The following is a 24243-nucleotide window of genomic DNA, read 5'->3' on the forward strand; positions in this document are numbered from 1 at the left end:
TAGGGGAACAAATAAGGGCCAGTGGGTATAAGGAGATAAGCTATTGTTCAACATACGTTTTTTAATTCTATTCAATTAAAGTGTTCCTAAAATGGAATGGGCTGCCTTGTAAATGAATGGGTCATTAGAAGTTTTGTTAGAAATTCTCAAGCAGAAAGTGAATGACCACTTACTGTAGATGCTGTAGACAGAATTCATGATAGGAACTGGATGGATAGTCTCTTCCAGCTTCTTCTGAGGAAAACAGGGCAAAAGAAAGAGGGGGAATGAAAGGAAGAAGGAAAAAAAAGATGAGGAAAGAGAAAAAGTAGAGAAGTAGAAAGAAGAAAAAATTCTGTAGAGTGCTGAGCTATATGATCTGTTAACAGCCATTTTCTGATCTCTTGGAATTAATTTCTATAACTTTTCTGTTAATTTATATTACTTCACATTACTTTTATACTATTTCTAACTCAGATAATAAAGTTTCTGATGAAAAAATGTGCTGTTGGAAAACATTCACTTCTTTAACAATACATTACTGCATAGTAAGGTTATATAGTTACCAGTGAGGTACAGAATACTGTCAATTTGACAGGAATAGTTAATCTGAAAAAGGTGAAATAGTGACCTTATTCTGCTGCTAACTCACGAAGAGACCATGCAAGAGAAAAAACAATATGATTCTCCCTCCTCTGGAAACCAAACAACACTTTAAGTACTCCTATCCCTAGATGTCCCCTCCTGGATCACTGCTTTGTTGTGGTGGAAGGGCTTGTGTAGCTGAGAGAAGCTATGAGCTATGGTGTGCAGGGTGACCCAACACAGACGGGTGACAGTGAAGAGTTCTGACAAAAGGCGATCCACTGGGGAAGGAAAGGGCAAACCATTCCAGTATCTTTGTCAAGAAAACCCCATGGGCAGTATTAAAACGCTAACAGAAAGGATACATGAGCCCCTCAGGTCAGAAGATGTCCAACACATGAGATAGTGGAGGACAGAAGGGCCTGGCATGCTATGGTCTGCAGAGTCATGAAGAGTTGGACATGACAGAATGACTTAATAAAAACAACAATCCTGACTTGCGGTACAAAGCTACATCAACTTAATGTGATTGCCCTTTACTAGCTTCTAAACTATATTAATTATGAACTTAAGAAAAATTGCACAGAAAAACTACGGATGATCTTTTCGACCTGTTTGAACAAGACAAGTCTGAGTATCTGTTAATTTCAAAAAAGAAAGCAAATACATGGATATAAAATGAAGTAATATTACATTCAGCCTCAGTTACCCTTCTTCCATCAGCTCCTCTCCTCCCCCCCAAAAAAAGTGAACAGAAATGTCAAGAAAAGAAGAATCAAAGAAAAAAAATCTCACAAAGCATGAATCGAATGAGACACTACAAGACACATTTAACATTTATTAGAGAAGGGAAGAGAGAAAAGTTTCTATGAATTTCTCCTTTTCCCTAAGACTACTGTTAAGGGAACTCTGTTAATTTGGGTTGAGAATTCTTGTAGGCCACTGAATAGTTAACAAAAGGCCTTACTGTATCTATCCTTGTTGACTCTCCTTTCTATGCTAAAGCACTTAGCCTTGCTATGGAAACACATCTGGCCAACAGAGTGTGGTGACTCCCACAGTCCTGGAACATGCACCAGCTAGGTCTGAGGCCCAGATTCCATGTGAGTGGGTCTTTTATGTCCCTAGGTGACCAGAAAGGCATGTCAACTCAGTCAGAGCCTTTGAGGAAAACCAGTCTACTCCATGATGAGGGTGACGAGGTGGGAGGTGGGGGGAATTCTAGTAGATATTGGTCCTGTCACAAATACTAAGGAAATAACTGAAATGGAAATATGACAAAAGTCTTTCTACAAAGAATTGTCCAATTTTACAATCAAAACAACCACAAAAAAAGTTATGCAAAGGCAAATAATTGGTACAGATGACAGTATCAGAATTTTGAGTCAAGAAGGCCTGAGTTCAAATCCTGCCTCACATACTTATTAGATGTGTGATCCTGGGTAAATGATTTATCCTCCCTTGGCCTTTCCTCATCTGTAAAAATTTCCTCGTCTGTAAAATGGCAATAATAATAGTACCTACCTCATAGATGTTAAGAGGATAAAATGAGAAAACAGATATAAATAATCTGAAAACCTAAAAACAATATATAAATGCTAGCTATTATTTTTTAGATCGGACAATTCAATTGCATGGTTCAAGTTTCTGTAAGTCTGTACCTTGCTCTGTAATGTTAGTGAAGTTAGATTGGTGGGCTCCTGAGATATCAGCTAAAAATGAATGATAGAAGCAAGACACAGTGAAACCTGTTAAGTTAGACACCTATGGTTTTGATTAAAAAGACAATCAAGTTAAGCTCAAGATCAATTCATCTCAGAACAAAGATTCTCATTCTCGCAAACATCATCCCTATCCTCTGCAACGTCTCTGCCCAATTACTGTGGGATTCTATCCCACAGAGAACTCACAATTCTATCCAGTTAGATCTATAAAATATAGGCAAGATCAGGAATAACAATATGGATTTAGAAGTGAAATAGACTTTAGACTACCTAGTCCAATCCTCTTTGCCCCAATTTACAGATGAGGCAATCTAGGTCTAGAGAGGAGATAAAGTGCATTATAAAAAGACACACAGCCAATAAGGGGCAAAGCAGCAATTCAAACCTATACCCCTAAGTTGTCAAATTCAGGGCTTTCCCCATCGCACCAGGCTTCACCACTGCCACCACCACATAGGAACATTTACCCACCCATCCTGATACCCCTAAAACAATCAGCAGAACATTCTGGTGCTTTCCATGTTGCCATAAAAATAAAATAGGTCAGCCAGTAAACACCCAAACCAAAACCAATAACGACTTACCTCAGAGGGTATAACCAACCTTTACTTCAGGGCATCAGAATCTCTAAGCTCAGGGACAAAAGTCATAGAAGATTTACTCTATTGGCAGGCATGTTGATATAATGGCATGGATACTACTTGGCAGTAAACCCTTCATTAGACATTTTGTACCACAATGGCCTACATTTTTAGAACTGACAAGCTACATACACTTCGACCACCTAAACACTACATGGTTATTATATGAATGCCCATAGTCTAAAGATTTCAGTACCAAATGTTTGTCTGTTAAACCAAAAATTCTTTTAAAAAACAAACATAAAACTGTTTAGAGAATCAGGGCTCCAGCAACGCTGGCAGCACAATCCTTGTGCATTACTGAACCACAGAAAAATAACTCCTTAATTTGTGGTAAAAAAACAACCACTGAAAAATGACCTTCACTGGGTGGCAAGAAACTGTCAGAATTACAAAGTAACCATGCAAATAATACGCTAGGCCTATAGGAGATAAAATGTTATAATTTCTAAAATATACACTGCTATAAATGTGATGATGGTCATTTGCTGAAATGCACTGATTAACTTTGCATTAGCATGGCCACTACTATAGAGACTGTTTTTAAAAAGGAAAGCTATAGCTTTTTGACAGCAGACTTGGTGGCACCACACGTATTGTTTGAGCAAAGAAGTGAGAGCGAATTGCACTGTGTAATAGCTTTGTGAAAAAAGGGAATTCATGCCACTTCCCTGAATTTAGCCTCCTTTAATATAAACAATGAGCCTTCCTTTAAGAAGCTGAAACGATGATATAGGAGGGGAGGGCAGCAAGAGCAGTCCTACAAAACAAGCATGTCTGGGATTCAGGGAAAATGTTAACAGAGAGGGTGACTAGTATGCCAGAAAGCAAATGTGATAACCGTTATGGCCAGCTCAATTTCACTTAGAATTACAATAACTGAATCAAAAGATCACTAAATAGACCGTCTAGCCTAATATTTTTTGCCTCTCCTCCCTCATTAAACAGAAGAAGAGGCAGCATGGTAGAGTGGATTTTGAATGAGAAGATTTGGATTCAAATCCCAGCTCCAAAGTATAACCTTAGCAAAATCATCCAACCTCACTATGCTTCAGCTATCTAGGAGACATCATATTCATCTTACCGACCTTACAGGGTGGTTGTGAGTAAAATGTTTTATAAACTATAAAGTGCTAAAAAGTGTGAGCTAAGAAACTGAGGTCAAGAAAGACTGAATGACCCCTGCAAAATCATAAAGGTAGTTAGTGGGATACCAGGACTATAATACCAACTCCTGACTCCTACCTAACCTAGTGTTCTATCCATTAACTGCTTCATTACTGTCTCTCCTCCCTTCCCCCAACAGGGAATGCTTATATTGCATTTCAAACCATAACTATTTTATAAGATCATAGGAATCAGACAATCATTTTTTTTCCATTTAAAAAGGCCTAATGAAAGAATCCAAACATTTGTAAATATATTAAAAGCACACAGTCAGTATATGAAGAATTAAGAATCTCAGAATTGGAAGGGGCTTCAAAGGACATCTAGTACAATAAATACCCCATGAATGATTCTTTCTGCAACATTCCTAAGAGTCAACATACATTTATTAAGCACTAATGAGCCAAGCACTGTGCAAAACCTTTGGAATACAAAGAAATGCAAGATAGTTCCTGCTTTCAAAAAAGCTCACAATCTAATGAGAGAAAACATGAAAACAACTAAGTACAAACAAGATCTATACAAGAATAACTGTAGATAATCAAGGCTTCTTGTAGAAAGTGAAATATAAGTTGAAATTTGAAGGACACCAGGGAAGGCAGGGAAGGGACTAGCATTCATGGAGATCAGGGAAGGCTTCTTGTAGAAAGTGAAATATAAGTTGAAATTTGAGGGACACCAGGGAAGCCAGGAGATGGAGATGAACTGGGAGAGCATTTACTTCTCAGTGAAACCACTGAGAGTCAGAAGATGAAGTGTCTCATTTGACAGTAAGGAGGTCAAAGTCACTGGATCACAGAGTACAAGGTATAAGAAGACTGGAAAAGTAGGAGGGGGCCAGATTATAAGGGTCTTTGAATGCCAAACAGTGGATCTTATATTCTATCCTGAAGATAATAGGAAACCACTGGAATTTACTGAGCAGGGAAGGTGACACAAAAGTCAGATTTATTCTTTAGGAAGATCAAGATGAGTGGAAGACAGAATGGAATAAAGAGAGATTTGAGATAACAAGATCAACCAGAAGGCTACTGCAACAGTCCAGGCATTTCATCATGAGTACCAGCACCAGTCTGCTAAATATGTCAGAGGAGAGAAGGGTACATATGTGAAAGATGTTAAGAAATTACAAACAACAGACTTGACAAAATGATTAGATATCAAGGGTGAGAGACAGTGAGTTGAAGATGACACCTAGATTTCAAGCATGAGTGACTGGGAGGAAGGTGGTGTTCTCAACAGTAACAGAGAAGTTCAGAAGAAACGGAGAGTAAGATAATAAGTTCAGTTTTGGACATATTGAGTTTAAGGTGTCTACAGGACACCCAGTTTGAGATGACCAACAGAAAGTTGAAGATGTGAGTCTAGAGGTTAGAAGAGACACTAGGGATGGCTCAACAGATCTGAGAATCATCAGCATACAGATGTTAACTGAATTCATGGGAACTGATGAGAACCTAAAAAGAACTAAAGAGAAATAGAGGTAGAGAAGAGGGCCCAAGACAGAGTCAAGTAGTATACCTTTGGTTAGTGGCCATGACCTAGAAAATGAAGACCCTGAAAAGGAAACAAAGAAGAAATGGTCAGACAGTTAGAAGAATAACCAGAAGTGTCATGAAAACCCAGGGAAGAGAGTATCAAGGAGAAGAGGGTGATGAACAGTGTCAAAGGCTACAGGGAGGTCAGGAGGGATAAGGATTGAAAAATGGCGATTAGTTTGTCAATTAAGAGATCACTGGTGACTGGAGAAAGCAGTATCCTGTAAAAGAGATATCAGCCTTGGTATGAAAAACTCTAGTGATAGAAACAACCATTTCCTGAGGTGACTCATTCTACTTTTTGGATAGCTTTGATTATTATTAACTTCTCACTAAAATGAATCAAAATCTGCCCTGCTGTGCCTTCTACCCACTGCTTCTGAATCTTTCGGTTGGCATCAAGCAGAAACAATAACTCTTCTCTCATATGCAAGCCTTCAAATACCTAAAGATCACCATCTCATCCCTCACTTTCTACCTCAAGTCTCTTCTGGTACAGGCTACACACTTATGGTTCTTTCAACTAATCCTCTTATGATACAGCTTTTAGTTCCCTGGAAGATTATGCCAGCTTAGCATTGTTACTGAAATAATATTTAACACATGTAACTATGTTTACCTGGAAATTATATACCTGAATTATCATAAAAGTGAAAGTGATACAAACTGGAAAATTTCAAATTATGAGTATAATATAAAAGTAACTCAAAAACTAAGATCTTATTTCTTGAGATATTTTAACCATTTGGGAAAAAACATTAACATTTAGGTGGAAAAATGACAAGCAATTTAAAATAAGGAATAACAGACATCTCCCTAAAATCACACTGAAAGAAAAAATATAACTATGTAAGGAGGAATCTATTCAAGAAATAACAGCCTACATTTATATACTATTATTAATTTTGAAACACACTTTTTATCTACTACTTGATCCTCACAAGTGATTTGGGAAATGGGTGCTCTTTAATATTCCATTTTACAGGTGAGGAAACTGCTCAGGGTCACAAAGTTGGTATGTCTAATGAAACTAGATTTGAACTTAGATCCTCTTGGCTCTAAGTCCAATATTCTACTGACTACACCACGATTTCCTCAAAAACTACAAATCTAAGGAGAGGAGCTTTATCTAGTCTATGTTGGCTCCGTTAATTACCATAGAATTCACAATGAATCCTTTCTAGTCACAGTCATTAATTCTGAAATACTAAAGCTCATTTGACCAAAAAGAATAGCTATGAGATTGCTGCTCCAGTCTAGCACCAATTTAAGATCCACTGAGCCATAAAAAAATTAGTCTTACAGGTATGATTTTTTTTTAACTTAACTGATGGATAGGAAGGCTAATGTCTATCAATCAGAAAATTATACTTGTCATGACATTTCTGTTCTTGACTTAGTGGTTTGATTATTTTAACTAATCATGCCTACATCCATTAGGGGCTGTTCACACATCACAATGGAACCTGTTGCCATAGCAAAGAGATAACTAAATTTGCTAATCCTTAGTTCCCATGATGTACAGATATTGGAAGCAAAAGTAGCTAACTGGGGCAGCTAGATGGTGCAGTGGATAGAGCACTGGTCCTGGATTCAGGAAGACCTGAGTTCAAATATGACCTCAAACACTTGACACTTACTAGCTGGGCAAGTCACTTCACCACATCGCCTTGAAAACAAAACAACAACAACAACAACAAAAGAGCAGCTAACCAAAGCCAAATACAGGAGTGGCACGATCCTGTAAGAATGGCAAAAACTTCAAATGTAACACTTATGGTAAGTGCTAAGGACCACAAAAAAAAGGGGGGGGGGAGGCTATTTTTGGTTATGCTAACAAGAGGAAGTGAATACAGTTTATCACACCATAAACATCTTTCAAGCCCTCATCATCTCTTGCCTGGATTTTTGCAGTAGTTATAGATCATATCCCTAATGGGTCTTTCTGAATCCAGCTCTTCCCTTTCTCAAACCATCCTCTACAAGCACAGGTCTGGCTGCAGCATACTGTTCTCCCAGAAGCTCCTGTGGTTCCCTATTTCCTCTAGATTAAATTACAAACTCCTCTGTTTGAGACTAAAAGTCTTCACAACCTTGCTCAAACCTATCTCTGAAGGCTGATTACACCATACTACCTTTCATTCAGTGTGCATTCCTAGGGGCTGTTCCCCTGCATACAATATCCCAACTCTTGCCTCCTTGTCTTTCCTTTATCCCTGGCATGCTGTCCCTTCTCAGATCCAACTCTTGGAATCCCCAAGTCCAAAGCTCAGTTTAGATGTCACTTCCTGCAAGAGGCTTTTCCTGAGTCTCCCAGGTATTAGTTTACTCTCTCCTTGAATTATTTTGTATTTCTTTTGTATTTATTTTACACTTATTTATGTGTGTACCTGTCATTTCAGGAAGTTCCTTAAGGGCATTCTGCCTTGTATCCCCAGTGCCTAGTACAGTGCCCAGAATACAGACGCTTAATAAATGTTTGCTGAATTTAACGGAATTTAATTATAACTAACTACAGAGACAAGGCCAAATTTTTCAAATTTTAATTTGCTTCTGCCTTCAACAGCAGAAAGAATGATCTTCAGACTGAGGACAACAACAGTTAATAGTCTGAAACCAAAGATGCATAAGGATATAATAAGAGTAAATGTGGTTGCTCTCAAAGATTTCAAGTAACCAGGACAAAATGAACAACACCCTACAGTACTGAAAAGAGATTGGTTTATAATGACTGCTAAAAAACTTTCTGTGATCTTTTAAAAATCATATAGAATGGGATAGGTGCAGAGCCTCATTAATCTGAAACTTGGGGACTAACTAACACTGAGTAAAACAAATTTTGGCTAGCTAACAATATTTTTTTTAATCAAAGAGCATATAGATAAACAGGAAATTTGCTTCAAATAATGCACTATTTTGAAGTAATTGCCATAAGTTTAAAGAAAATGAGTGTGATGCATGGTGGCTCCTACAATGCTATACATAAATGCATTCATTTTGTTACCTTGTTTTCTTCCTGGTATCGGGAATATTTATAAGAACATTTCAATCTGTTATTTTTTTCTCTCGGTAGTTAAGTCAATCTGGGGAGCAGCTAGGTGGTTCAATGGATAGAGCACTGGCCCTAGAGTAAAGAGGACCTGAGTTCAAATCTGGCCTCAGACACTTGACACTTATAGCTGTGTGACCCTGGGCAAGTCACTTAACCACATTGACTTTATTTTTTTTTTTTGGCTAGGCAATCTGAAAAAAGTTATATACATTAAAATGAAGATGATAACCTCGACTTGAGTTCTTAACATAACAAAACAAAAAAAATTTTTAACTTATCAAAAAAGAAATTTTCAAGCCATTGAAGAAGATAAAAAAAGTTTCTGTTTACTGTTTGATTCTTACAGCTCAAAGATTCTAATGAGAATACACCAAATTAAATAAATAAAACATGGGATTGAGAAAAGAAATGTTCATACACATAAGTATATTCTACAAATTTGTTGATTGTGGCTGAATTATTACCTGCTTGACAGATTGGCAGTCTGTGAATTGTTTAAGTCTGCTACTTGTTCAGCAGCTCTAGAAAATAATTTGGCAGAATGAAAACTGAAAGCTGCTCACTAAAATGCAGTTTTTAGGTTAACTGTGGATTATGAATACTGTTCTTTCCCTATTGCTTCAGATAAAAGACAGGTGGAATAAAAAGCAAAGAGATTCCAGAAGATGGTTTAAACTCCCACTCTCTCATATAAAAATATGTGAAAAGATTTGGGAAGTTTTGGAAAAATAAGGTATTTACGTGCAATTATATTAACAGATCTTTTAGAACTTCATTTTCAATATATTTGTTTAATACAGTACTGAAATGAACATGCTTTTTTCTCAGATTTGAAAAAGTTAGAACACACTAAGTACTATTTGCTTTATGTCTTTTTAGGAAACAAAATGACATCTGGAATATATGAAATTGCTTCTTCCTATCCCTCACACTCCTAAAATAAAACCTGTAAAAATGCTGTCTTCAAGAATTGTGCCAATCTTCCCCCTCAGAAAATGTGAAAGCAACAGATAACTATCCATTAAGAAATGAGTTTGGAACAAAGCTCATTTAATATGAGTTAAATACAATAACTAGAATGGAAAGAAATGAAAGGTAGTTACTTTATATATGGTACTATTTTCCCATTAAAGAAAATTAGAAAATGTTACCAAAAATTGAGTGTAATAAACATCTAAATTGTTATTATTAATACAAAAAAGGGTGTCATTACTGTGTTGTTATTATTGTTGTTGTTTTATTTTGAAGATAGGGAACGAAACATGACCCATTCCTTCAAAATTAGGTCTGTAAAAGTGATGTCATTATTTTGTGAACAATTTTACCATTAAAAATAAAACACTCTAGGGAGAAAATCACAGTAAAAGAAGTTTTCAAAGTGACTAAAATGTTGTTTCAACTAAAATGTTGTCAACATGAGACTGTAACTCCAGGATGACTGTAACTCCTTAATCTTGGATTTTTTGAAATATTTGGCCAATTCTTGTTTTGGTTTAACTTTTTTTTCCTTAAAGCTGAGTTGGCTGCTATTTTCCTCACTGAGTCTAATACAAATATCCTTCATATCTACCCAAGAAGGCACTTTGTTCTTTTATAATACCCACCCAAAGAAGAGAAGATGTGACACATACTAATAAAGTATAATTCAAATCCTGACAAAGTGCTTCAAGAAATTTGAGGAAAGGGGCAGCTAGGTGGCGTAGTAGATAGAGCACTGGCCCTGGAGTCAGGAGGACCTGAGTTCAAATGCGACCTCAGACACCTAACACTTACTAGCTGTGTGACCCTGGGCAAGTCACTTAACCCTACTGCCTAGGCAAAAAAACAAAAGAAAAAAGAAATTTTGAGGAAAAAGAATACTTTTAACTTATCTTAAATTTCTAGGCTTATCATACATTACTCCCATTCATGCATTCTTTGGTTTGGTCAAACTGGACTTCTTGCTATTTCTTGTGCTTGACGCTCCCTCCGTATCCTTCATGCCTTTGTATAAGCTTGTCCTCCATTCATTCTTTACTAACTTTTCTGGAATCCCTAAGCTTCCTTCAAAGCTTGGCACAAGATTCACTTTCATCATAAGGCCTTTCGGGTCTCTCCCTCACCTAAACAGCTTGTATTTAGTTTTTAACAGCTCGGATACACTTATATGTGTACATGTTATCTCCTTTGATACAATGTAAACTTATTGAAGGCAGGGCCAATTTCATTTTTATCTTTGTATCCCCAGACCTAGAATAGTGCCGTGGTATGACAGAGCAGATACTTAATATATACTTATTGACTGACTGAGCTGCAGGGTTCTGGAATCTCTCAAAGACTCAAATGGATATGTGATTTTGCTGATTTATATACTTTTCTAAGGATGTAGACTGAAAAATCATTCTTGCTTTCTGCCCATCCTGTGAGACTCTTATCCAGGTCCTCCCATAAATTCACTGGGGTTCTAACTACCAAGCTGGATGTCTTTCTCATTTTATCATCTAGAGTAATCTTAAATCCTGGTCATTCAACCAGCCTTTATTAAGGAATTAATATTTACAAAGTGTTGTGTTAAGAATTTTTAAATTACCTCACCAAAAATGTTTATACATCTTCATCATTGTTGTTACTAATTGTACTTACAATATAAGTAGTAGTACTGCTGACTGAAAATGATGTTTGGAGAATTTCCTAATATCCCTGAGATGATATGTGAGGTTATATGAGATAGATGAGGTAAAATGAGTTGCTTATGGAAAAGCAAAAAATAGAGTAAAGAATAATTGCTTTAAATCAAGAAGTAAATTTCATGTCATCTATCAAACCTAAAATCTTTATTCTGCCTACTAAAAAAAAAAAGGGTATCAATGTACTATGAAGGTACGTAAGGTACATCAAGTCAAAGGGGCAGAAAATAGGGAGTACACTTTATTTTTTCTTTGAAATACTTCATATGGCTAATGTGATGAATGAGACAAAACTTTTTAATATTCATATTGAGCAAAGAATTTGGAAATCACATTACAAAAATTACTGCTATTCTTAGAAAGTTTCTAGAGAGACACTTCAAATCAAACTATGCACTTAGGGATTATTCCAGTTCCTTCCTACCCCCAAAATCCACCTACTTTGTAATAAAAACACAATTATGAATGGGAATGGAGGGAAAGACTTCTGCTTATGGACTATGTTTAGAGATTTTTTTTAAAAAGAGTTTACCGGGGCAGCTAGGTGGCGCATTGGATATAGTCCTGGCCCTGAAGTCAGGAGGACCTGAGTTCAGATCCGGCCTCAGACCAAACACTTGACACTTACTAGCTGTGTGACCCTGGGCAAGTCACTTAACCCCAATTGCCTTAAAAAAAAAGTTTACCTTTTTATCTTACTGGTAACTTTCAAAACATTTTGATATTTTATCTTTTTAGCCCAAAACAGAATACAGAATACTTGCTGTGAGGGATTGTCTGATGTTGGCTACTGCCACGTGGGGGTTGTGGCAAGATGGGGTAGGAACAAGATATTAGGAAGTAACCGGAGCTCACGCTCCCGAGGCAGGGGCTGTGCTAGGCGGAGTTGTGGTGAACTGGGATGGGAACTGGATACGGAGAAGTAACCGGAGCTCACGCTCCTGAGGCAGTGGGCAGTGCTATGTGGAGCTGTGATAAGCTGGGGAAGGAACAGAATACAAGGAAGTAGCCGGAGCACGTGCTCCTGAGGCAGGGGGCTGTGCCATGTGGGAGTGGGACGGCAGAGAACGAGTTCCTTTGTCTAGTCCTCCTCCCTAAGTGCAACGTCAACCCCAGACGCCTCCTTCCTGACTTCCTGGGTCACGTACTTTCCCTTTGTGTAGCACCGACCCCAGATGCCTCCTCCCGGTATCTGGGCCTGACTTCCTAGGTCACGTACTTTCCCTTTGTGTAGCACTGACCCCAGACGCCTCCTTCCTGTATCCGGTCCTAGCCTCCTGCGTCACTTCCTCTCCCTTGGTGCGCTAAACCCAGACATCCCCTTCCGGGTATCTGACCCTACAATCAATGACTAGTAGGCGGGCTGAGGAGGAGGGGCTAAGTAGGTACTTAAGGAACAGTAGAGATAGGAGCTCGCTCTCTTTTGCTCCTGCTCTCTTGCTCTGGCCTTCCTGCTTGGCCTTGCTGTAATGGCTTCTGAATAAAGCTCCAGTGTTGGCACCTCCTGATCAGCTTGTCTCTGTGTGTTTATCCGGGTGGGCACCGAAGACTGGTAAATAGTATGACTCTGGCAGCCTGCTCCTTATAGGAGGAGAGTGCATGGCGCGGCCGGCACACTTGCTGAGGCAAGTTTAATTTAAATAAAAGTGCTGAGTCTCATACAGTACATAAATCTATAGCAATACATTTTTAAGGCCAAGTACTTTCAAATTACTTATTCCACCCTGAATCAAATGCATCTGTTTCCATAATATATGATTACAAACAGTTCATAACCCTCCTTTTCAAAAACATACTGCATAAGAAGGAAAATGCTTTCAAGGAAAATTCATCAAGGAAAGATCCATTTGCTTAATAAATTCAAAAATGACACAGGCAATAGCACAAAACCCACATGAACAGTATAATATGCTCAATCAGTTCTAATTAAGTATTTAATTATACTCATCTAATATCTAATTTACATTTTAAAAAGGAACACTATGAAGTAGTCTATTTTAAGTCCAAAATTGGGGTTCTGAATTAAAACTTCTTAGAAAATGAAATATAGTATAAATAGAAAAGCTTTCTTGATTTTGTAGTTGGCTGGGAACAAAGCAGTCTAGTTTTATTGTCTCAAGTAAGTTAAACCTCATGAAATACAATAGTATTTAAATTAGCTGGTTTTAGTTCTATAAACTAAGACATTAGGCCACTTAGAAATTAGCACTTGTCACCCAGAAAGAGAGTCAAGAATTTTATATTAAGGGACAAAATAGAGAGTCTCCTTCCCTGTACAGCTCCACCCTGTGGCACCTAATAACAAAACACCTTAAGTTAGGAAGGTTTTAAAGTGCAGGTCTATAGAGAGATTGTGAACTTGGATGGGAGAAAAAATTAAATTTTATTTTCACTAATTTCTAGTTGAAAGTTCACATTTCCTTCAATTATTTAAAAATATAATTCTAAGAAAGAGTTCACAGAGGCAAGTCTAATGACTTTTCCACACGACAAGATCTCAGGTAACTGAAGACAACTACCATGTCTCCCTTAAGTTTTTTCTTCTTCAAGCTAAACATCCTCAGTTCCTTCAACTGATCCAAATTTAGATCTAAAAAGATCTCAAGAGACCAGAATCCTTCAGGGGGAGGGGGGAATGGGGGGGGTAATCTAATGAGAATAAATTTCATGGGGATAAAAAGAGTCTTATACTTCGGCTAAAAAAAAAAAAATTACTTTACAAATAAAAGATGGGAGAGGAATGTTTAAAGGGCAGTTCCCGTGAAAAAGATCTCAGAGTTTCAACAGACTATAAGTTTAGTTTCAGTAAATAAAGTCAATGTAATACTCAATTGCATTAAGAAAAACAAAGCTTCTAGGAATAAGGAAGGATGTGATCAGCCGAAGTAAAGCTGACAGTCCCACTGTGTTCTGCCCTGGTCGAACCCCACTGAGAATACTGTATTTAGTACTAGGCAACACATTTTAAGAATCAATCAACAAACATTTATTAATCACCTGCTTGATACAGGCAATATGCTAGCTGCAGAGGATATTAAAGGCAAAAACGAAACAGTTCCTGCCTTCGAAGAATATCCTATTTGGGGAAATCATATCTACACATGTAAGTAAATATAAAATGTTATTAGTATCTGAATCTGCAATTTGATTCATATAGGGAACTACTTACGATGACACCCTTCCTACCAATATACATGTGCAACTTACAGGCTTAGGGAATTTACCAGGACATTAACAGGTTAAATGACATGCTCACGGTCATAGAGCTTGTATGTAAAAGACTGGATATGAATCTAGGTTTCCTAATTTCAAGGCAACTTTCTATCTTCTACACCAGTGGTGTGAAATTCATATAAAAACAGATCCCTGATAAGAAACATATGGACTAAGAAAACCACAATTTAACATCTATACTGCACTGCATTTTTATTTATTTTGTTAAATGTTTCCCAATTACATTTTAATTGGTGCTGCACTCAGGAGTTTTGCAGACCTTGAGTTCAACACTTCCACACTACACCAAAGTGCTTCTCCTTGGAAACAAAAAACACATAAAGTAATTGGGGAAGGGGGTATCACCACCAGTTAGGGAAATGGGGGAAAAAAAAAAACTCATGTAAAAGGAGACACTTGAGCTAAGCATTACGAACTGAGGGTTTTAAGAGGCAAGGGTAAGGGGGGGGTGTATTCCATCCAGAAGAATAGCCTGTGCCAAGGCCCAGAGGCAGAAAGAAGATGGGAAGTGACGTATAAGGAAAAGAACCCAGAGGAAGGCAACCAGGATGGGGAAAGGCTGCAAGGGGATACCTACCATAAGAGTATTGGATTGAAGAACGAAGAATATTCAGCTTAATTCTCAAGTATTTGAATGCTGTTGGGTTTTTTTGTTTTGTTTTGTTTTTGTCATGCAAAAGACAGACTAAACTTATTCTGTTTGGCCCTATGGGACAGAGCCAGGAAGGAGCAATTGGCAGAAGTTAGAGTAAAACAGATTTCTGACCTATGTTAAGAGACATGTCCCAACAGTCAGAGCTATCTAAAAGCTAATCTAAAATGGGCTGTTCTCAAAGGTAAAGGGCTCCCCCCCTCCTTGTTCAGATACCAATCAAACTCAATAGCTGACCACTCCTTTCAACTCTGAGATGTTAACATTTATTGTTATTTAACAGTTTTATCTGTTGATGTGACTGCTTGTTTTATCTCCTTAACTAGGTTTTAAAAATTAATCCACAAATATTTATTAAGCACCTACCATGGGGTTGGCACTGTGCCAAGTGCTGGGGAATACAAGTAGAAAGGATGAAACAACCTCTACTCACAATTAGCTCATATTCTCATTGGACTAAATCACAGAATCACAGATTTATAATACATTTAGTCTAACCCTTATCTGTATAAAAATCCTTTCCATAACAGTCCAAATAGGTCATTAAGCCTTCCCTTGAAGACTTCCAGAAAAGGGGCTCACACTGCCTGCCTCAAGAGGCAGACCCATTAGAGCTGCATAGCTCTAATGGTTAGGAAATTTTTACTTTTATGACGCCTAAATCTACTGTTCTATAACTTCTGTCCACTGTTCCTAGTTTTGTGTGTCCAGGGCCAAGCAGAAAAAGTCTAATCCTACTTCCACGTGACAGACTCTCAGATACTTTGAGACGACTCTCCTGTCCCTTCCTCAGGATAACACTCCCTTCCCACCCCACCAATTCCTAGAATGAATCTTTGTACTGAATATTTTTAAAGCCCCCTTTCTGGTTGTCCTCTCAACTACCCAACAAGATTTTAATACCCAAAAGGTGTTTTTCATTCCCTTTGCATCTTTTTTTCAGTCCCAAGAGAGTGGTACACACAATAGGTATTCAATACATACTTACTGAAGTAACAATTAAATGACACAAAGCAAACATTAAAAATTTAAAAACAAAAAAAAAAAATAAGTAAACAGGAAGTCTTCCAGAGAAGCAAAAAATTAGATTAGCAGATTTTTAGAATTCTAGATGTTCTACATTTTATCCAGAGGACAATAAAAATCTGTACAAATCTCTACCCATTAAAATATTTTCCTCTTCTTTTGATAGTTTTAAATTTCCAAATATTTTAAAATCTACAACCTGAAACAACTGAACAAGCAGAATTCTGATTTTGTCCATTCATCTTCACAGGGAATTAATTTCAAAGATTTCCTGTGACCAATTAAATGCTACCATTTTTTAACAAACAGCTACTATAGTAGTTTCAAGATTCACTTTTAACCTTTAAAGTCTTGGGAAGATAGAAAATAAAATGATTACAACCATAAATTTAGTTTGGCTGTAGAAGTTATTGGCTTTATTATAAATATAACATGGAAAACAATGCAAAATAAAATAAAACAAAAATGAGTCAATGGAAAATTTCTATACCATTTTTTCTGGTAGAAATAAGTTACATTCTAGTGTAATATTTAAATTACTTGATGCCTATGGATTCAAACCTTTTGTGACATAATTTTAAAAAAAATTAACTCACTTCATTTACAGATATATTATAATAAAAGCCTTCTGTCTAAAGTTTAAAAAAAAACATGCCACTAAAAAATGTATGAAAATATAAATACATGAAAATATAAACATATGTATGAAAATATATATACAGATGTAATATATCTGTATATAAATATATATTGTAAGTCCCCTCTATTATATACCTATATATATCTATATCTATGTAAATATGTATGTATATGTGTATATGTCTATATACATATATATCACTGTTTTAAAAGTTCCATTTAAAAGTAAATCTATTTTTAAAAAAAATAAGCTGTGCACTGAAACAAAATGAAGTACTTAACTGAAATACTTGATTTTCCCTTCTTTCTCAATTATTTTGAAAATGTTAGCTTCTTTAAACATTCAATATATGTTCCACTTTTCATTTGACCCTATATACCATAGCCTGAATTAGAAACAAAGACTGGGAAATTAGCTTGTTTATTCCACCTCAGTGTCAAACAAATGTACAGATGATATTCACTGCACGTGATAACTGCTTTAGAGCTGCCAATCACGTTTGTTTTGATACTCATAGTACTTAAGAGCTGTCAATCATGTCTGTGGTGATGAGGATACCAGTACAGAAATAATATGTTTGAAAGCAAAATTCTTATTAAAATGTCAATAAATGTACCTTAGTTTTAAAATTGTATGTCTTTTTACTGATATTTTTGCATTCTGTACAAAATAAAAACAAAAAATTTATATAAAAATTAGCTACTGAAAATAAAAAATTTTTGAATGATTTGTAGCACCGAATATTAAAAGCAACCCACTGGTGTTTTTTTTTTTTAAACCCAAACTAAGAGGAATAAAACATGGTTTAATTATAAGGTTTTTATGTACCAGTAAAAACAGATGTGTTCCCTAAATGAACAGCGTTGATGATCATACCATCATAAATCAGGGCAGCATCACGTTAGAATAGGAGAAACAAAAAGTGACACATTGAGGTATTTTGATTTTTACTATATCATCAGCAAAAAATACTAGTTATCATATTAATACAACTCCCCAAGCAGGACTATGTAAGCACCTGTATTACTGTCTTGGTTTATTCTAAAATAACTTTTGATAAATTAAAGGCTTATATCTGTTCATGTAATTTAGGAGACTATTCTGAATAAATCAACACATTCAAAACACTAAAACTATTAATTTTTATTAACACTATTAACAGTAATAGCTAATAAACTGTCAACAAAGCACAATCAACCTCAGTAACACATAACTTATCTCGAAGTCAGTTTTATTATGATGAGAGATGCCTCCAACAGCTATATCAAGAAACAAGCCAAAAAAAGTGGGGAGGGGGCTTAAGGAGGGAAAAACATATTTTACAAAGTCTACAAAAATGTATTGTAGGTTGAGAGTTTCAAGTGACCTTGTTGGTCATTTGCCTAGCTCAACCCTCATTTCATAGCTGATAGAGCCCAGAGACATTAGGTAGCTGCTTAAGATCACACAGGTAACAGAGTCAAGATTTGACTCGAATCCTTTTACTCCAAAATTTGTCACTTGTTCTAGTGCATCACATCTGGAAGCTCATCTTTACTCTTAGGTTTTTCTATCTAAAGTGAGAAGAATAGAGAACATATAGTCCAACATCCTCACTTTACAAGTGAGGAAACTAAAACCTGTAAAGGCTACATGACTTGCCGAAGGTCACCCACATGAGTAAGTGGCATAGTCAGGAGATTCAAGCCCCAGGTCTCTGACTCAACACAGCACACTTCCAAATGTTCCACACCACCTACTAATAGGCTTCCATTCAGGGACTACTTATTATTATTGTTATTTTAGATACAATTCTATTATTTTTGACACAACTGGTTCCTTATTTTCTAGAACAGATTAGAAAAGGAAAAAGAGAACATGCTTTAGCAGATATTGACTATATTCAGGAAGGAAAAATTACAAGGAGAGAAAAGTTTAAAAAAAGATGAAATAGAAGCATAAGTAAAAAGTAATTCTCATTTGGTTCCACTTAACACTACCAATATGGTAGGAGAAACAAACTACCTACTACGATAACCCTTGAATTCATGATTGTATACAACACAATATAATGATTTTGTTCATAATGATGACTAACATCATAAATCTGGAAAAAAGGAACACTAAACAAGAAAGAAAAAGTTAAATTATTTTCAGAATAAGTCATATGATGCCTAACAACATTAATTGGCATTAATAAGTCATTTGATGCCTAACAACATCAATTCAATTCAATATACATTTATTAAGTATGTGCCCCTACTATGTAGAGACTTCTATGCTATATCTTGCAGGAGATAAAACTTGACATCTCTGCCCTCATGGAGCTGACAGAATAGTAGAGGGACAAGACATAATCACAGTGTCTATCATTAGCAATACATAACAAATACATTAAAAAGACATAATAAAAAATGTTATGTGTAAAGCCCAGTGGTCAATTATGGACTCTAGTAATTAGGAGAGGTTACTATGTATAGGAGGTAAATAGACTTCATGAAGGAGATAGTGCTGTGAGAAATGATTATTGAATAATAACTATTGTATTAGAAACAAGGTTTTTCCCTTTTTCTGCTTCCTCATCCAGAAATCAATATGAGTAGGAAATCTTGGGCAGAGATATACCCGGGCCAAGATCTAATCAGATAGTAAAAGAAATTTTAAGTTTGGCTAATGGGCGCATTCCTGCTCATTGTGTTTGCTCAGACAAGTTTGGGGAGGTGTTAGTTCTCCCTTTTGTCAGACAGGTGACATGGAAATTGTTAAGTCTCTTTGATCAAGATTTGGTTGATCCATCTCATGTACTCTAAGGCCCTCACTGTAATATAGCCCAGCCTCCATTGTAATGTTCATTTTCTAATTAACTGTTAATCAGCTGTTGATTGTAACCCCTCAGGAATACCTACTCTTTGAAGGGAAGATAAACTGTGAATCCACCACTACAAGGGGTATTTGGTCTAAGAGAAACAGCCAAATGACCATCCTTTTATTAATAAACATATTGGCCTTATTAATAAATGATTAAATTATCCAGAAACTATGTCTCTTGGAACTTTTTTAATTATCACAGTGCTTCAGTTAGTTTTGCAAAAATATAGCATTATATTAAAGGTACATGTTATAAATGGTACATGAATTCCTAGAAGACCAAAATTAGAATTATAACATTTTTAAAATATAAGGAGAACACAGAAATAAAGCTCGATACCTTGTACCAGGCTGGAAACATTTCTCCCCCTTTGTGAGGGAAAGAGAGCTCCTCTAGGGACTGCTCAGGAAGTCTTTTCTGATTGGCCAGAATTATTTTTTTCTATCAATCACAGGGCAAAGGGATTTCCTTGGTATGTCATGATAAAAAAAATCAAGCAAAATAGCATCACATACAACCACTAAGCATATGCGCTCGGTATCAAAGAAAACATGTGTGTGTGTGTGTGTGTGTGTGTGTGTGTGTGTTTGTGTGTGTGTGTATTTTTATAGTAGCTATTTTCATAGTAGCAAAAACTGGAAGTTAATGGGGTGCCCATATATTGGGTGATGACTAAACAAATTATGGTATATGAACATAATTATTGTGCCATAAGAAATAATGAAATAGATGATTTCAGAAGAAATCGGAAAGATCTGTATGAACTGATGCAGAGTGAAGTGAAAACTAGGATAATTTATACAATGACAACATTAAAAGATTCTAGAACTCTGATCAATGGCATCACAAATTATGATTTCATATGACCAAAGAAGATGTAGAGAGCTTGTTTCTACAGAGTTATTTTCATGTTGTTTCCCCCATTTTATACTGATAACTCCTCCAGGGCAGAGACTATCTTTTGCCTTTTAAATGTTTGCTAATTGTTCAGAAGTTTCTACTTACATATCAAGACCAAATTTGCCTCTGCTAACTTTACCCGCTGTTCCCAGATCTGCCCTCTAAGCCATCTGTCATTTTAACTTCCCCTATCACCAAGTGAGAGTCTACTCTACTGTAAGACTATTCTCAAATTCTTTTAATGTCTCAGGGCTCCCACTTAGGTGGCCCATCTATTTCAATTTCTGATCCACTCTTCATTTTCAGGTCATAAATATATTTGGTAATGTCCTGTATATCACTTCTTGCATATAAGTTTTCACTAGTAGCATGATGCAGTCTATTGATGTTAAGTAATATTTTTTCATTGCCTTTGGGGCAGCTCATTTAATTTTTCTGAGACAGCAGAGTTTTAAAGTCTGCAGCAACAGACCATTGGCATTAAAGTAATAGGCTTCTGCAGTGGTATGCAGCTAAGAATAACTGAAAGTAGCATGCAATTTCCCAGAAGAAAATCAGTATAGCCTATTCTTCCTGCTCAATTCAGAGCCCAGACTATATGATGAGTATTTGCTTCACAAAGAGCAAAAAACAGTGGAGAGAAAAACAAGTCTTTTTTTCTGCTGTTTTATAAAATAGTATTCCTTTTAATACTAAAATATAGTACCCAATGTGGCATATGATGAAACTGAAATGGCACTTAAGATGAAATAGGAAAGAATAGCTGACCTGATCAAGGCACAGAGAACATCTTAAGGAGAACACAATTTTGGAATCATTTGGGAATTGATTTTGAAGCTACTCAAATAAGGAAAGATATGAAATGACTAGAAAATCATAATCATCTTAACATCTGACATTAAAATACTGTTTTAAAGATTATAAAACACCTTACATACATTATATCAATTGATCTTTAAAAACGATCCTAGGTAGGAACGAGAGGTATTATTTTTATTTGATAGATGAGGAAACTGAGTCCCAGAGAGCTTAAGTGAGATAAACAAACTATAGTAATATGAATGTAATGGAATATCATTACATCAAAAGAAATAAGGATTATGAAGAATTCAGAGCAACTTGGAAAGATCTGCAAGAATGAAAATATAAACTCCTTGAGGGCAAAGACCCTTCATTTCTGTCTCTGTATCTAGAATGCCATGTACATGCTAGGCCTTTAATAAATGATTGCTGAAATGAAGAGAACTGAACTGATGTTGAATGAAGTAAGCAGAAAGTAAGCAGTAAGTTATGAGGAACACTATATAAAGGAAAACAACAATACCACACACACAAACTCAGTTGGAGGTACTAACTAATCTTGATCGCGCAGAATTGATGAGGCCTCCTCTCAGGAAAACAGGTGAAGATTAAAGGAAAGAAAAGAGCATATTATGTTAACCATGATTAGTGTGTTGGTTGGTTTTGTTTAACTGGACTTTTTTGTTAGAAGAAAAAGCTCTATTGGAGTGCAGTATTGGGAAGGACTAGAAATCTTTTTCTAAAAGCATCAGTAAAAAAATCAGTTTTTAAAAACACCATTACTTAATCATCCTTAATCATGTTACTACTTACTCTCCATCTGATTCTGGTCTTTTGCACACACAATGAAACTTGCCACCAAAATCTATATAAAGGTCATTTTCCACAACATGGAAGATTTGTCCAAAGATGATTTTATCTTTGGCAGGTCCCATCTGAATTAGAGGAGAATTTCTCAGCAGAGATGCAAAGGATTTCACGTTCCTTGGAGAGTCCTATATAAGGAAAGAAAAAAATACATATATATATATATATATATATTTATACCTCTCTCTACATATATATATGAACATAATTCAAACAGATTAGTGCAATAACTTCATTAAATAAGTCAGAGTACATAATATAACTCAAAGTATTGCCAAAGTGACAAAACCAAGAAAGGCAATTTGATAAATATTTCTATATTTTGTGGCAGGCAAATCAAAGAAAATAACTTAAAGTCTGATTTTTAAAAGGGAAAATTCATACTTTATGCTCAAAGCTTTCAGCTTAAATTGTGTCTGAAGACCAACCAAGGTTATGGTGCTCTAAGTTCATGCAGAAACAAGTTTTATCTCCATACATGATACCATATTAGGTATGCCAAAAAAAAAATACACTTGACACTTCGACTATTAAAGTAAAATATTGTTTATACCTGAAAAATTAAAGCAACTAAATAATCATATTCTAAGCTATTAACTAGGCAAAGAGTCAAAATGAATCAATGGTTTAAATTTCAATAAACATTTATTAAACACCAACTACATGAAACAAACTACCCTAGGCATTGGGCATACAAAGATAAAAATTAAAGATTCTCTCCTAAAAATGCTTATATTCTACTAGGGAGATGCAACATGTACACAAATAATCAAATACAAAGTATAAACAAGTTCGAATAAAGTAATTTCAAGAGGGAGATGTGCCAACAATTAGAACAATCAGGAAAGGCCTCACATAGAGAGTGAGTGGCAGATGCACTGAGGTTCAAGCCTCAAGGGGATGCTATAAGATGGAGATGGGGACAGAGTGTGTTCCAAACACTGAGAAGCACTCCTGCAAAGGCACAGAAATGGGAAAGGAAATGTTATACACAGGGAACAGTCAGCAGGCCAGTGGGGTAGGAATGGAAAATGCTGCAAGGGGAGGAATGAAAAAGAAGAGGGAGGTATATACAACCTGGATTGACTTTACCTAGAGCCAGATGATCACACCTGGTCACCACCAGCTGCAGCCCAAAGAACAAGTCAGTCAGTTACCCACTCACCTTTAGACACTCCTCTGTTCAGTGACAGCACTCAAACATGCAACATACAACAGTGATCATAATATTCCAGATGTCTGCCTAGGGCAGAGTACATTGGGAAAATTAGCTCTTTTATTCCATATACCAAGCCTCTATTAATAAAGCCAATGATCATATTACTTTTTTCTGCTTAACTGTCATCTGGACTCATCTTGAACTTGCAGTCCACTAAAACCCACAGATCTTTCTTATATAAACTGTTGCTTAATCATGCCTCCCCCAATCCTAAACTTAGATACTTTTATTTTAACCTAAGTATAATAGTCAATAGTTAATAACTAAAATTGGGGCAGCTAGGTCACACAGTGAATAGAGCGCCATGCCTGGAGTCAGGAAGACCTGAGTTCAAATGTGACCTCTGATACTTACTGGTTGTGTGACCTGGGTAAGTCACTTAACTCTGGTTGCCTCAGTTTCTCATCTGTAAAATGAGCTGGAAAAGGAAATGGCGAACAACTCCAGTATCTTTTCCAATAAAATCCCAAATGGAGTTAAAAAAAGTCAGACATGACTGAAAAATGACTGAACAACAAAATAAATGCTTGGTGAATTACATTATATTCCTCAGCATTTCCTTGATTTATCTAGTCAAGTAATAGTGTAAAAAAATTCATTCATTTGAATAAGAACCTACTATATTTCAAACAGAGGTAAAGCTAGGTAGCTCAGTGGATACAGTGCTAGGCCTGGAGTCAAGAAAACCTGAGTTCGAATACGGC

At 36.1% G+C, this 24243-nt stretch overlaps 1 protein-coding gene and 1 pseudogene across 1 annotated transcript in view; one reads left to right on the forward strand and one right to left on the reverse strand.

The window, feature by feature from the left end:
• The window catches only part of LOC114054064 (28S ribosomal protein S28, mitochondrial-like), a 171482-nt gene that overhangs the window by 115237 nt on the left and 32002 nt on the right, over nt 1-24243 (reverse strand). Inside the window, exon 2 of the mRNA XM_027877141.1 lies at nt 22267-22448. Within this exon, the coding sequence (XP_027732942.1) occupies nt 22267-22448 (182 nt within the window). The remainder of the gene's footprint in view (nt 1-22266; nt 22449-24243) is intronic.
• The window catches only part of LOC114053791, a 32508-nt pseudogene continuing 31687 nt past the window's right edge, over nt 23423-24243 (forward strand).

The sequence above is a fragment of the Vombatus ursinus genome, unplaced genomic scaffold, assembly GCF_900497805.2.
Source record: "Vombatus ursinus unplaced genomic scaffold, bare-nosed wombat genome assembly UNPS02014812.1, whole genome shotgun sequence".
Taxonomy (NCBI): domain Eukaryota; kingdom Metazoa; phylum Chordata; class Mammalia; order Diprotodontia; family Vombatidae; genus Vombatus; species Vombatus ursinus.